This window comes from Heteronotia binoei, chromosome 2 (assembly GCF_032191835.1).
Source record: "Heteronotia binoei isolate CCM8104 ecotype False Entrance Well chromosome 2, APGP_CSIRO_Hbin_v1, whole genome shotgun sequence".
NCBI lineage: Eukaryota > Metazoa > Chordata > Lepidosauria > Squamata > Gekkonidae > Heteronotia > Heteronotia binoei.
In genome coordinates, this window is record NC_083224.1 from 110,271,263 (window position 1) to 110,283,605 (window position 12,343).

The 12,343-nt window shown below is 45.4% G+C and overlaps 1 protein-coding gene across 2 annotated transcripts; it reads left to right on the top strand.

The window, feature by feature from the left end:
• The first annotated feature begins 3,332 nt into the window (after nt 1–3,332).
• CDKN2C (cyclin dependent kinase inhibitor 2C) lies at nt 3,333–10,929 on the top strand. 2 transcript variants are annotated; one of them, XM_060231802.1, is made up of 2 exons: nt 3,333–4,008; nt 9,388–10,929. In XM_060231802.1, the coding sequence occupies exons 1-2, from the start codon at nt 3,952–3,954 to the stop codon at nt 9,778–9,780; spliced, it is 450 nt and encodes a 149-aa protein (XP_060087785.1). In that variant the 5' UTR covers nt 3,333–3,951; the 3' UTR covers nt 9,781–10,929. The 2 variants fall into 2 exon arrangements, with proteins under 2 accessions (XP_060087785.1, XP_060087783.1); XM_060231800.1 differs by lacking the exon at nt 3,333–4,008 and adding an exon at nt 4,098–4,575.
• The last annotated feature ends 1,414 nt before the right edge of the window (nt 10,930–12,343 follow it).

Sequence of the window (12,343 nt, forward strand, 5' to 3'; positions counted from 1 at the left end):
AGCAATCCTGTCAAAGTTTATTCTTAAAGCACTTTTTGCTTGGCATTTTTAGAATTATTTTGTACCATGTTTATTGTTGTTACTTATCTTGGATTCCAATTATCTGAGGAAAAGGCAGTAAATATTTTAAATAAACAGGGATTGTTTGAGGTCAGTACAGCAATTTTGGGATCACTGTATTTTATGCAATTACAAAATATTTAAGTTGCTCCATTGAGCTATCTCTTGTTATGCATTAATCAGTTTCAATGCGTTTTTTAAAGCAGGGCTGTGTATTTTACAGTGATATTGATCCATAAGTATGATGTTGTGCAGTGGAAGGGCTTCTAGCCCCACTGGTGGACCTCTTGATGGCACTTGGGGTTTTTTGGTCACTGTGTGACACAGAGTGTTGGACTGGATGGGCCATTGGCCTGATCCAACATGGCTTCTCTTATGTTCTTATGTTCTTACTTGTAGGGAAAGTGTTTTTGCAGATATTCTTTGGTAGAATCAGAGGTGTTGGTGGGTAACATCAAGAAATAGCAAAGAGGTGGGGAGACTGAACACCCCCATCAAGTTTCCAGCAGAAATTAACCTGGAAAGCAGAGGAACTAATATTACACGTGGATGGCAATGGAACTTTGGCACGCATAGCCACTTTACCCAGGTAGCAGCCCAGTTCAAATGATATAATGGGCCTGTGCAAAGGCACACATGTAAATTTTTCTGACCTATCAACATATTTAAATAATGCCTTATTGTAATAAGAGTCCTGACTAATTGCTTAGTCCATCATGACTAAGACATTGGATGGCAAAGCATATGTGACAAAACTGGGTTGCTGAAGAACTAGTATTATGGTCAAGTGTGCATGCACAAAAGCTTATCCTCAGAATTAAACTTCATTGGTCTTTGTGACGGAACCGGCCTGATTCTGCCTTCAGACCCGGTCCCATCAACTCCCTATTGAGTCGCCAACTCCTGGAGAGAGCTATTTCTCCTCCGGCCACTTGGGCTCGCTGCCACCACTGCTCAGTCTAGGGGTTCAGATTGAGAGGAACAGGACTCCCAATCCCCCTCTCCAGCTATGAGGCCAGGCCTCAAGGTCCTCTTCCACCCTGTACTTGGGTATCACAGGGACCACAGCACTTCTTCGGGGAACCCCTAGAGGACTGGCACCTTATCCAACTGCATGCCTTCCCCCTTCCCCGGGGCCCCCTTCATAAAGCAGCGTGGTCTAAGCGGTTGGGATCTATGTGGTACAGAGTTTGACTGCCAGCATTCAAAACAGTAAAAATGTTTAATAAGAAGAGAAAGAAAAATAAAAACAAAAACAGTTACATGTAAAAGTTTAGCACAGCAACTGATCAGCAACAAGAAGGGCAAATAAAAGGTGGATTTAAACGCATCCTCTCGTCCCTGGTGTAACCTTGGTCTACCTTGTGAATTACTTACTCGGTCTGACTGCCTGGGGTCCTCCTCCTCTTGAGTAGGCCTCTCCCACAGTCAGGAGCCCACAGACTCACAACCTCTCTCTTGGAGGGCCAGCTGCAAACTGGCCTTTTCCCGCCTAACTCAAATAAATAAAACAAAAGAACTTCGTGCCCCTCTAGGAGGCTTTCCCCCTAGAGTTGCTGGTTTAACTCTAGAAGGGGGGAGGCAATGAGGGGAAGGCTAAAGAACTTCCTGCCCCTCTAGGAGGCTTTCCCCCTAGAGGCGCTGATTTAACTCTGGAAGGGAGGAGGGGATGAAGGGAGGCTAGGCCAAAGCCTGCTTTAGTAGTTTAATGTTCCCTTCCAACGAAGCACCAACATTAACTAAGATGGCATCCCTCCACAGTCTTAAAGGTGCCACTGGACTCAAACTTTCTTCTATGATCAATAGTTCTCCTTGCAAATCCAGTTTCCAGGGTTCAGACCTAGAACCTGTTTTGAATGATATGGAATATGAAATAATTATAAAAAGACAGTGTTTCTGAGCACATACAGAGTACATTTACATCAGAATTGTGGACTACTCCAGATACTTGGGATTAACCGGCGGATTTTGAGATCAGATTACATAATTCCATATAGTTCTGGGATTAGGTAGCAAATTTTGAGATCAGATTACATAATTCCAAACATTTATCTCTTTCCTTCTTATTGGGTTTGGTGCTCCATGAGACACACAGCCTAGGCTTAATTGGCAATTCTGAGCAACTTACCTTTTAGAGATAAAGGTTGTTTGGAGTTTGAGATTGGATTCTATATCTCACTTGTGCATGCAAAGGTATATGTGTCAGACTAGCATCTCTTTGAAAAGGCAGTTTCCCTCTTGTTTCTTCTGCCCTTTAATATACATGCAAAAAAAAACCCTGTAATGTACAAACTAACAGTGTTTAATAAAACTTTTAAAAGCATGCATTTTAAAGAGGTACAGCTCTACAACATGGTCCATTCACAATGAGCACAATGAGCTTTAATATACATTAGCAGGTCTCCTGTTCCATCATCCCTCCCTTGGTAATATGTTGCCATGCTGTGAGAATCTCGCTTTCCATTTTCACCAAGGTGATGTAGGCACAAAGGATGTGAAGCAAAGGTTTATCGTTTGCTACAATATGACATTCACCCTCCAGCATGACCTTGTCTGGACAGTCTCCTTAGTAACCAGAGAGACCCAGCACAGAGAAAACGGGCAGATCTTTCCACTAGTCTGGTCATGTCAAAGTTCTCGGAGTGGGGGGAGCTGCGGTGAGTAGTTAGCTATTTCGCTGCAGGGGAGATTGTGTCGCTACACCTAGCCATACTGTTTGGCCCACCTCTCTGCCAGACTGCCTAACTTTTAAAAGACTGAGGATCAAGCATGCATCCTCTTGGCATATATCAAAGGAGAGGAGTCCCATCATACACATAAGATGATCCTGGACGGTTTATTTGAGAAGAGACAAGAGTATGAAGGAGAATGAAAGGAAACAAGCAAGCAGAAGGGCAGGAGTCGACAGAGGCAGAAACGAGCCTCGGTCTGAAAACTGACTGCTATTCCCGTTGTATACCTCCGCAGGCCCTCTGGCTCGGTTTAGCGCTCTCTTCGTTGCTGGCCAAAGGGTGAGCGCCAGTGTCTCTAGGGGGAAAGGGACTGGGAGGCCTATAGCTGCCCAAAGCAGCGGCTGCGGGGCCTGAGCTGAGCACCCGCCCATCAGAAGAAAGGCAAAGGGGAGGCGCGCTGCCTTGGACTCGCCCTCCCGCCCAGGCCTTCCTGCTTTTGCCGGCAACTCCATGGCGCCTCCTTAAATCTCTGCCGTTAAAATGTGGGCGGGTGTTTCAAGTCAAAGAGCGCTCAAATGTTTTTCCTTTTCAAAAAAAGCTGATGAGGACAAGCGGAGCGGGGGGGAGCGAGAGACTGAGAAGGGGAAGCAGCAGCAGCAGCAGCAGCAGCAGCAGCAGGAACCGGCTTTCTCAGCTGCAGGCAGCAAAAATCCGACAAGGCTTCTCGCGCCAGGCAGCAGCTCCAGAGAGCTCGCTGAACCAAGCTCGGCTGCAGCCAAGGAAATCGGGGCGGTCTCGGTGGGCAGTTTGCAGACAACTGCCGCTGCCCACTTGCCGCCTTCAGGCTGGGAAAGGACTGCGCTAGCCTGCTGTCAATGCGGCGCAGCGACTCTGCGAGCGCCCAGTCCTCCGTTTCTGCGGAAGGGGGAGATCTGGGGCCAAACCACGGCCGGCGAGCCGCTCCAGAAACAGCACTTCACAGGAAACGGTGGCTCTTTGGGTGTGCCATGCTCGGACTGGCCACCGAGCTCAGTCAGGCGGCTGCGGCAGCGAACTTGCCAAGGTGGGGTCTGCCCGACGCCCGTCGCCCTCGGCCAGGGAGGGGCTCCTGTGCTCTCCGCAGCCACCAGGGGAGTTTAGCAGCTGATCTACTGCCGGCTACTGTTAACCCTCTCGCTGCCGCACTTGGAGGAAAGGCAGCTGGGGGTCAACAATATGGATGAAAGCTGCTGCAAAGAAAGCGTGTCTGGGATTTCGGAAAGAGCTGGAAAGGACGGTGGGTTCTTGCTTTCTCCTCCTCTTCCTCCTTCTCCTCCATCTCCCCCTCCACCTTGTTCTTCACTTTCTCAGTTTTTCCTTACGCGTTTCAGGTAGTGTGTTCAAGCTTCTGGGTGCGCGGGAGACTATATGCAGGGTCCGTATTCATTTATCTCGCCCTGGCCAAGGTCCTCGGGAGACTGGTGTGCGTGTTAGAGGTGCAGAGATCTGCCTTTCAAGTGGAGCTCCAGCAGTATGAATCACGTGTGAATCAAGGGGCGGGCTTTTGGCAAGGAGTTTTTTTACGAGTATTTACTACAAGGTCTACTCCAGAAGATTAACATCCGTACTCCTTCTGTCAGTTTCCGATGCCATGCCCGGTTAAAATAATAATAATCCTAATAAAAACACCAGCTCGAGTCATCCGCTCGTTGCAGATCGTCACTCGCCCTAAGGAATGGCCGAATCTGGTGCGAATGAGTTGGCGTCCGCAGCTGCCAGGGGGGACCTAGCGCAAGTTACTAATTTGTTGGAAAGGATTGTAAACGTCAATGCGCGAAATGGATTTGGGAGGACTGCGCTGCAGGTTGGTATCCAGACAGAGAGAGGCAGTCTTTCGCCGCTAGGTGAACTGCTTTGACGGGGGCGAGGACCGTTTTTATCCGGGGAGGAAAAAAATCTGCATTTTTTAAAAAGCTAGTTGGTTGCCATATTTTATAACTTGAGCGGCTCCAACTCCCTAAAGTGACGTCCTTTATGTAAAACTGGTCAGCAGTGCTTTTCAAGAAGGTGGTGCATTCCCATTAACAACTTGTCTACACGTTAATTCAATTTAAAAAAACAAAACAAACCCCTTTTGTGGGGGAGGGAAGCAAGTGGTGAAGGGGGAGCGAAAAGAAACCCTCAGGGCCAGGTCGTGTTTCAGAGCAGGTCGATAAACACCTCACTCGTAGTCTCTGAAATCCCGTTTATATCCTCCCACCCCCCTTTCTCAAAGCGGGGGTCCTCGCTGGCTGAGGAGTCCTTGAGGGGTTGTTGCGTTGCCCTTGCTGGGAAGCGAATCCCTCTGCACTAGGGACTTGGTCCCGAAGATGTACATTAAAAGTTAGGCGACCTGAATCTCCGACTAAAAGGGGGAGAGTCTTTCCCATTCTTTTAATAAGAAGGCAGGATTGTTTAACGATAAGGATTTCCTCGCCGTAGGTATAACGTTGTGTACACATATTTCCAGTGTTTAGGTTTACAGGCGGCAGCTGGAGTCCTTCCAGCTCCTTTGGACCCGCGGAAAGATGTTTTCTTTTGGGAACCTCATATAACGGTGCTGAAAGTGTTACAATGCAAGAAAACAAAGCAATGCAAGAGACGTAGAATGTAGGTGAAAGCTAGCAACCGTTTTGCAGGCGAGCCAAAGGGTATAATTGGACGGTTTAATGTCACTTTTTAAATGCAATGTTGTTTGTGAGAAACGGGGTGGGGTGTCCCTTTCTGAAATGTTATTGGAACACACCAGGTTCTTAGAGGATGAAATTACAGGGATAGAAAGTGGGTTTAAAACAAAAGAAGATATCAAAAACAGGAACTATTGCTTTAACCCTACATAGGATCAATAATTTTCTTTCCCTGTCTGTTAGGGAATTTAAGGCTGAGAGATCTTTTGTGTAAGGAAATAGGACAGGGTGATATGAAGCCTAAGGAGAGTGGCCATAATTGACAAAGGAGGAAAGGTGTAGCCAGGTTCTTCACTCCAAAATGGGGCTTGAGTTCTAAATGGTATTAGTTGGGGGGAGGGGGGTTGTTTTGTCCCCTGTGATAAAATAAGAGGGTACATTTCCTAAGCAGAGGGGCAGCAGCCAGCACTCTTGGACACAGGTATCTCTTTTCCAACGCCCATCTTTTATTGCTGCTTAATCATAACCTGTTTGATGAGTCTCAGCACAATCACCCCAAACACACACATGCACTATACCTCACCTCTCAAAAAGCCAAAACAAGTCAGAAGGCTGACTGCTTATTTTCAGTATGCATAATCCAAATAGATCTGGCAATAAAGATAGAAATTGAGAAAGTTTATAGTCAACACAGTCCCCAATATTACTTACCCTTTATTCTACTGAAGAAAGTGAAAACACATCTTGGCTTCTGCCAGTCAAATAGTACTTTGCTGTTATTTTATCTGAACTTTTCTTTCTTCCCTTTTGTCCCCCCCCCCCCCCCAAAACCTGGTTCAGATCTGGTCAGCAATATGATGTTTACCCTCCTAGGCCCTTTCTTTCCTTTCCTTTTATGTTGAAACATATTCAGCATCTGTGACAATATTTTAAATTCAACTGCTCTCATATTTGATATTATATATATTCTTCCTCCTTTACTGCAAATACAGCCCCACCCTCAAATGCTTTTCCTTGCTCATCCAAAATTATAAAACCATGAATTTCCACAGGGAATGTGTGAGAACTTAAATGCCTAAGCAATGCCTGTGTGAGTTCGCTGACAAATGCAAATCATATTAGTTTTCAGACATATCAATTTAACAGATAGAAAGAAATATACAACAAAATAGCAGCTATCTTTCACTAACCTCACCCGGTTGGTGCCATTTCACACATGCTGCTACATATTCTAGCTCTTATATTCTCCCTCCCCCATTCTTAAGGTTCCTTATTTTTATAGCTCTGTCCTGTTTTGTTTACTGTAACTACTCTCCTTGTTTATGCAGCAGTGTTTTTTTCCTCCTTTCATGTCTTGAGACAACTGTATAAAGGCATGTGTGTGTGTGTGTCTGTGTGTGTATGTATATGTATACATATGTATGTATGTATATCTCTCTTCAAGAAGGGTGTATAGAACATGTAGAAATATATATATATTTCTTCAAGAAGGGTGTGTAGAACATGGCTGAAAATACTGAAAACAAATAAGCATCAAAACTGGCTGTTCCAAAAAGCAGAGGGCTTGACCAAAACATAACCTTCAATGTGTGATATTACAAAACAACTTATTTAATCTTTTTAAAGTAACAGAGATTTGTGGATTCAGTAAGATGAGGGTCTCCAGAGCTGAACAGTCCTTCTTGTGTTCTGCCAATATTATACATGGGCTCTCTTACAATATTATAAAACTGATAACAAACTACTTTTGTTCTTAACAAGACAGCAGAAGCAATGCCACTAAATATTAATAGACAGGCTTTTAATAATATTCACTGAGTATTCACACTGAAAAAATGTTTAGGGATATCAATAGCTTTTTAAAAAACTTCCAGCTGAACTTCAGCAAGATTTTCTCCCCCTTCCCCACCCAAGCTGGAATGTGTGTTCATACAGTTATGAAAATATCAGACAAGATTAAAGATGCTGTCCTGTGCACAGCTTCTTATAAATAAGACATATAAAATTTAGGGGTACTTACTTAAAGATAGAGCAAAGTTTGAGTCTAGTGGCATCTTTAAGACCAGCAAAGTTTTATTCTGGGTATAAGCTTTCATGTGCATTCACATTTATTCAGATAGACATGCTTAGCATCCTACTATGAGGTTATGCATACTTGGAAGTGTCCAATGCAGTAGAATTTTCTTCTGTGTAAAAAAAAAAATCCTAGGATTGGACTATAAAAATTTATGGGGAGACAGGGAAACACCCCCAATATTCACAATAACAAAAACAACAGGACTGGTGGCATCTTTCTTTAAGGCTAAGATTTTGGAGGTTTAATGGAACATGCTAGCCTCCCACTCTGGAATGGGAAAGATTGCAACAATAGTGACATATCTGTCCATCTCACAATTCAAATGCTACTTTTTTTAAAAAGAACACTCAATGTAGCAATAATAGGGTTATATTACATTTCTGTGCTAACGCCCAAATAACTGAAAGTTGTTGCAGCTTGTGTTACCTTCTACCCCTGTAATGGAAGATCCAGGTGGTAGCTGTGTTGGTCTGAGGCAAGTCCAGTGGCACATTTAAGACCAACAGTTTTATTCAAGGTATGAGTTTTTCTGTGCACACACACATCTAAAGATGTATGCATGCACACAAAAGCTCATACCTTGAATGAAACTTTGTTGGCCTTAAAGATGCCCCTGGACTCTAGATTTCCTCTAATGGAACTGAGGCACCCTTACTGGAGTTTTCTCACTTTGGTCAGACAGCTTGATACACAATTTTATTTGTCAACTTTTGTTTGTTGGCTGACCAAATTGGTTAGTTTTCCCTTGAGAAACGTCCTAGAGCCTTGTAGGCTTCCATTTCTACCAAGAAATGGGATCAGCAGAAATTTTCCGTAGTTATCCATTTCTACACCTTTATAATTGCATTGGAATGATTAACAAGGAGCTGTTGTGGAAGACCACTAAGCAGTACAATGTTTTTTTAAAACTACATGGATCAGCTTATTCTCTTATGTATGATATGGAAGTAATATCTTGCTGCAGATAGGTTAGTCTACATCACTCCATTTACTTTCCGAGGAAGGATCGGGTATAAATCCCAGTTACCAATACCGAAGCTGGTAGGGAGAGAGAAGAAACAAGGCGATTTCCAGGACATATTTACTCGGAGATAAAGCCCACAGTTTAATGGGACGGACTTCCAAGTAAATGGCGTAGGACAGCAGCAGGCTTCTAAAATTAGTGGGTCTGGTTTCCAAGCAAACCTGGATAGGACTGGTAATGCAGTGCTATCCACAGAGCCAGAAACCACAGCCAAGCCCCTAGAGCTGGAACCAGACCCTTCCGCGAGGTTATTCTAGCACGCCACGAGTGACAACAAAATGTTTGCTTATGGTCTGCCAGTTTTCCTGTCTAGGCGGAGTGCGGCTCTGGCATTTCAGCCTGTCTTTGCGAAAGCCCCACTGCCTGGCACGCTCAGCATCTGCACCCCGTATTAGAGCTCCTGCCGCAGAGGAATTCAGCAGCTGGAGCTTCTGCGTCTTCGTGTCTCCTCCCCTGGGAAAGAGTGCTGAAGTCTGCGTGTTATCCCGCTGGGAAGAGGGAGAGACAGGGAATACCCTGTGGGTGCAGCCGGTTTGGTGATGCTGATAGGGCGCTGCGAGAATCTGGGAAAGGGAAGAAGGTGCGCAGCGTGACCCTGCCTCGAAAGCGAGTCCCCGGGAGGCTCATTCCCAGCAAGGCAACGTGCACGAAGGTTGCACCCCGAGCTGTCCACACCTGAATTCCAACCGGCCAAGGACAGGCTAGATTAAGCCACTGTTCCCCGCCCAGAGCCCTAGGACAGGCCCGACCGTTCAGGCCAATGAAGTCTCTGTCAATAGGGCGAACTGGTGCCAGCCTGGTTTTTTCAGTCCAACAGAAGGCAATTTGCAAGTGAGTGACGCCGAGGAAACACGCAGGTAACCCGTGAAGTCCGCTGAATGTGTTCATCTCTTCCTCCCCTTCCGTTAGGTTATGAAGCTGGGGAATCCGGAGATTGCCAGGCGGTTGCTGGAGAGAGGCGCCGACCCCAACCTGAAAGACAGCGCCGGCTTCGCGGTCCTGCACGATGCCGCCCGCGCCGGCTTCCTGGACACCCTGCAGACTTTGCTGGACTCCCAGGCGGATGTGAACGTGGAGGATAAGGAGGGCAACCTGCCGCTGCACTTGGCCGCCCAAGAGGGCCACCTGCCTGTCGTGGCCTTCCTACTGGAGCACACGGCCAGCAAAGTGGAGCACCGCAACAAGAGGGGAGCCACCGCCTACGACTTGGCCAAACTCTACAAGCACGACGCCGTAGCTCGGCTGCTCGAAGGCCACGGCGCTAGCAGCAGGCGGAGGGCAGGAGCCACCAGTGGGGACTAAACCCCCCCCCCCCCGGGGAACTCGGACAGATCCCCGCCTGCCCCATCATCACTTTCTGTTTCTTCATTTTAATCAAAACGCATACACAATTGCAGACAAGGGGTGGGTTGTTGTTTTTAAATGGACCTTAGAGGGGGGACCCGGCCTGATGGTGTCTTTTCTTCTTTCAGTGCTTCTCCCCTCTCCCTCTCCTTGTTCATCCCTCCCTGTTTTGAAATAAACTGTGCAGGGCTCGCTGAGGTGTGCGGGCCTGATCCACTTTTTTCCTCCCTTGAAAAAAATCAGCTTGCTTAACAATATAATACAAAATAGAACATGAAGGAATGTAAAATGATGTGAAAAGATTTATTTGAATAGACAGCTGAGTGGTAGCACTAACAAAGCTTAGGGAAAATGGATCCTGGTGATATTTGTTATGGCTGAGCTACTGAGCTACTTTTGTGAAGGAAGATCTGTAGAAATCTGCACATTTTCTTCTAGGGGTGTGCATGTGTGCACACAAGTTTAACTGATGAAGGTAAAAATGGTTTGTTTTAATCCTGGCATTTCAGAATAGTTACACAATTTAAGGAATAGTTATTTTTCACACACTAGGTTATAAAGATCAATCTGTCCAGTGTTCAGTTTCACAAACAGGGAGGTCCTGGATGTATGAAAAGCAATAGGCAAGTGTACAAGTTCGCCCTCTTGCTTTTCACCAAACCATAGTAGTTGCACAAATACACCAGTTTGGAATAAAGATATAGAATGATTGGCAAGATTAAAAGTACTGTCTTGAATGCCTTATGACCCTTTTCAGAACAGTCTTGCTACCTTAAATGTGTCAGCACTGCAGTTTTCTCAATAGATCTTCCATTTGCTCCAGTTGAGTTATTCCAGAGTAAGAATTTCCTATTAAGTTTTGAGAAGTTCAGCTAACCCTTGTTTTGCAGAATCGTAGTGCACTAGACCAATTAAGTGCTTCAATTTAGCTGTTCTAAATAAATATATATAAATATATATATACTGAACACATATTTTAAAATCAAAAATGTGAATGAAAAGTGGACTGCTTTGGTTCTTTTGTTTTCAGTTTTAAGCTTTCCAAGAGAAAGAAAGGGGTTGTTAAAATGTCATGTGTATGCAAATAAATTACACCTATTGCTGTTTAAGACGCTCTCACATTCCATATTGCAACAGTGTTCTGATTAAAAACCCATGTAAGTTGCAAATCTGAGCATATTTTCGCCCTCACAAATAGCAACTTAATGGGACAAGTCGCAGGGTTGGGAAGTGTGGCCCTTTAGCCAATCCACACACTGAAGGATTGCAAAAATTGAATCATGTGGGTGTCAAAGAATTTTGAATTGTGAAGACTGCCAAAGCCCAGAGCGTTGTGTAGATAGCCTGCAAAGCCGCTTGCTATTTTGCCCATTTCGGCTTCAAGCAAGGACTGGTGAGCTCAGCTGCCAGTAGAGATTCATCTACTATCCTGATCCTTTCCTGCCCCTACTTCAAAAACAAGAGTTCTAGGAGTTATGCGTCTTTGTGTAGTGTTACACTGCACACCTTTTCTGAACTATGTAAGCTTCTTCACTGAACCGAGGTTTGAGAAAGGTCAGTAAATAAAACAGCGAGTTCCACTGCTAATAAAAACAGGGCCTTAACTGCAAGGCAAAGTTAACCTGTACATCTCCTTTAAAGGAAGGTTTATTTCGAGTCAAACCAAAGCCCACATGATATAAAGCAATTTAAAAAACAAAGCCTACACTACACTAGAAAGAAATTCTCTTTTTCTGTTTGATATTTTTTCTTGAGTGTTTGAAATGCGGCGGGGGGGGGGGGGGCGGAACTTATCGCCGCATGCATATCTAATAATTCTGAAGAAGCGAAGCATATCCAGGTTCTGTGCTGGCGGCAAGCAGATGACAGGCTTGGGGGATCAAAATAAACCAAAGAAATCCAGAAAGTCAAATTATGGTACTCTCAGATTGTTCATCCAGAAGAAACGATGTGGCTTCGGAAATGACTATAGTTCCGTGGCCGGGAGGCCAAAAAGAACAGAAACAGTCATATTTAGATAAATTTAAAAAGCAGCAGTGTTTTCGACTATTATAGGCAGAGGGCTATTACTTGGATTTTCACGAAAGAGTGCTCTGTCAAACAGGTGCCTGATGCGGTCCGACCAAGTTCGGCGATGGGTCAGGGTCTCGCCTTCGGACGTTTGCACAGAAAGCCGGCTGAACTGGCGGTGCTGCCATTTAATACATGGAAATAGCATTGGCTTCCACCGAATTTAGTTTCGGTCGGCTCTTGATCGGGCGGCTTTAGAAGTAAGTAGCATTAAGTTTTCTCCCGAAATCAACACCACTTTTCTTCCAAATGAAAACCTTGGGGCATACATGTCGAATTGGCAAGTCCTCGGGTAGGGTAGGACAACAGCTCCGCCCGAGACAAGCAGCCACCTGGCCCACGCGGCCGCGCACGATGAGAGGCATGCACCCGCAGCTGCACACCGCGCGCCCAGCAGAAGAGCTCGGCAACGCCGGCGCTGACTGCCCAGCCTTTGCAGCCATCCCGGCTG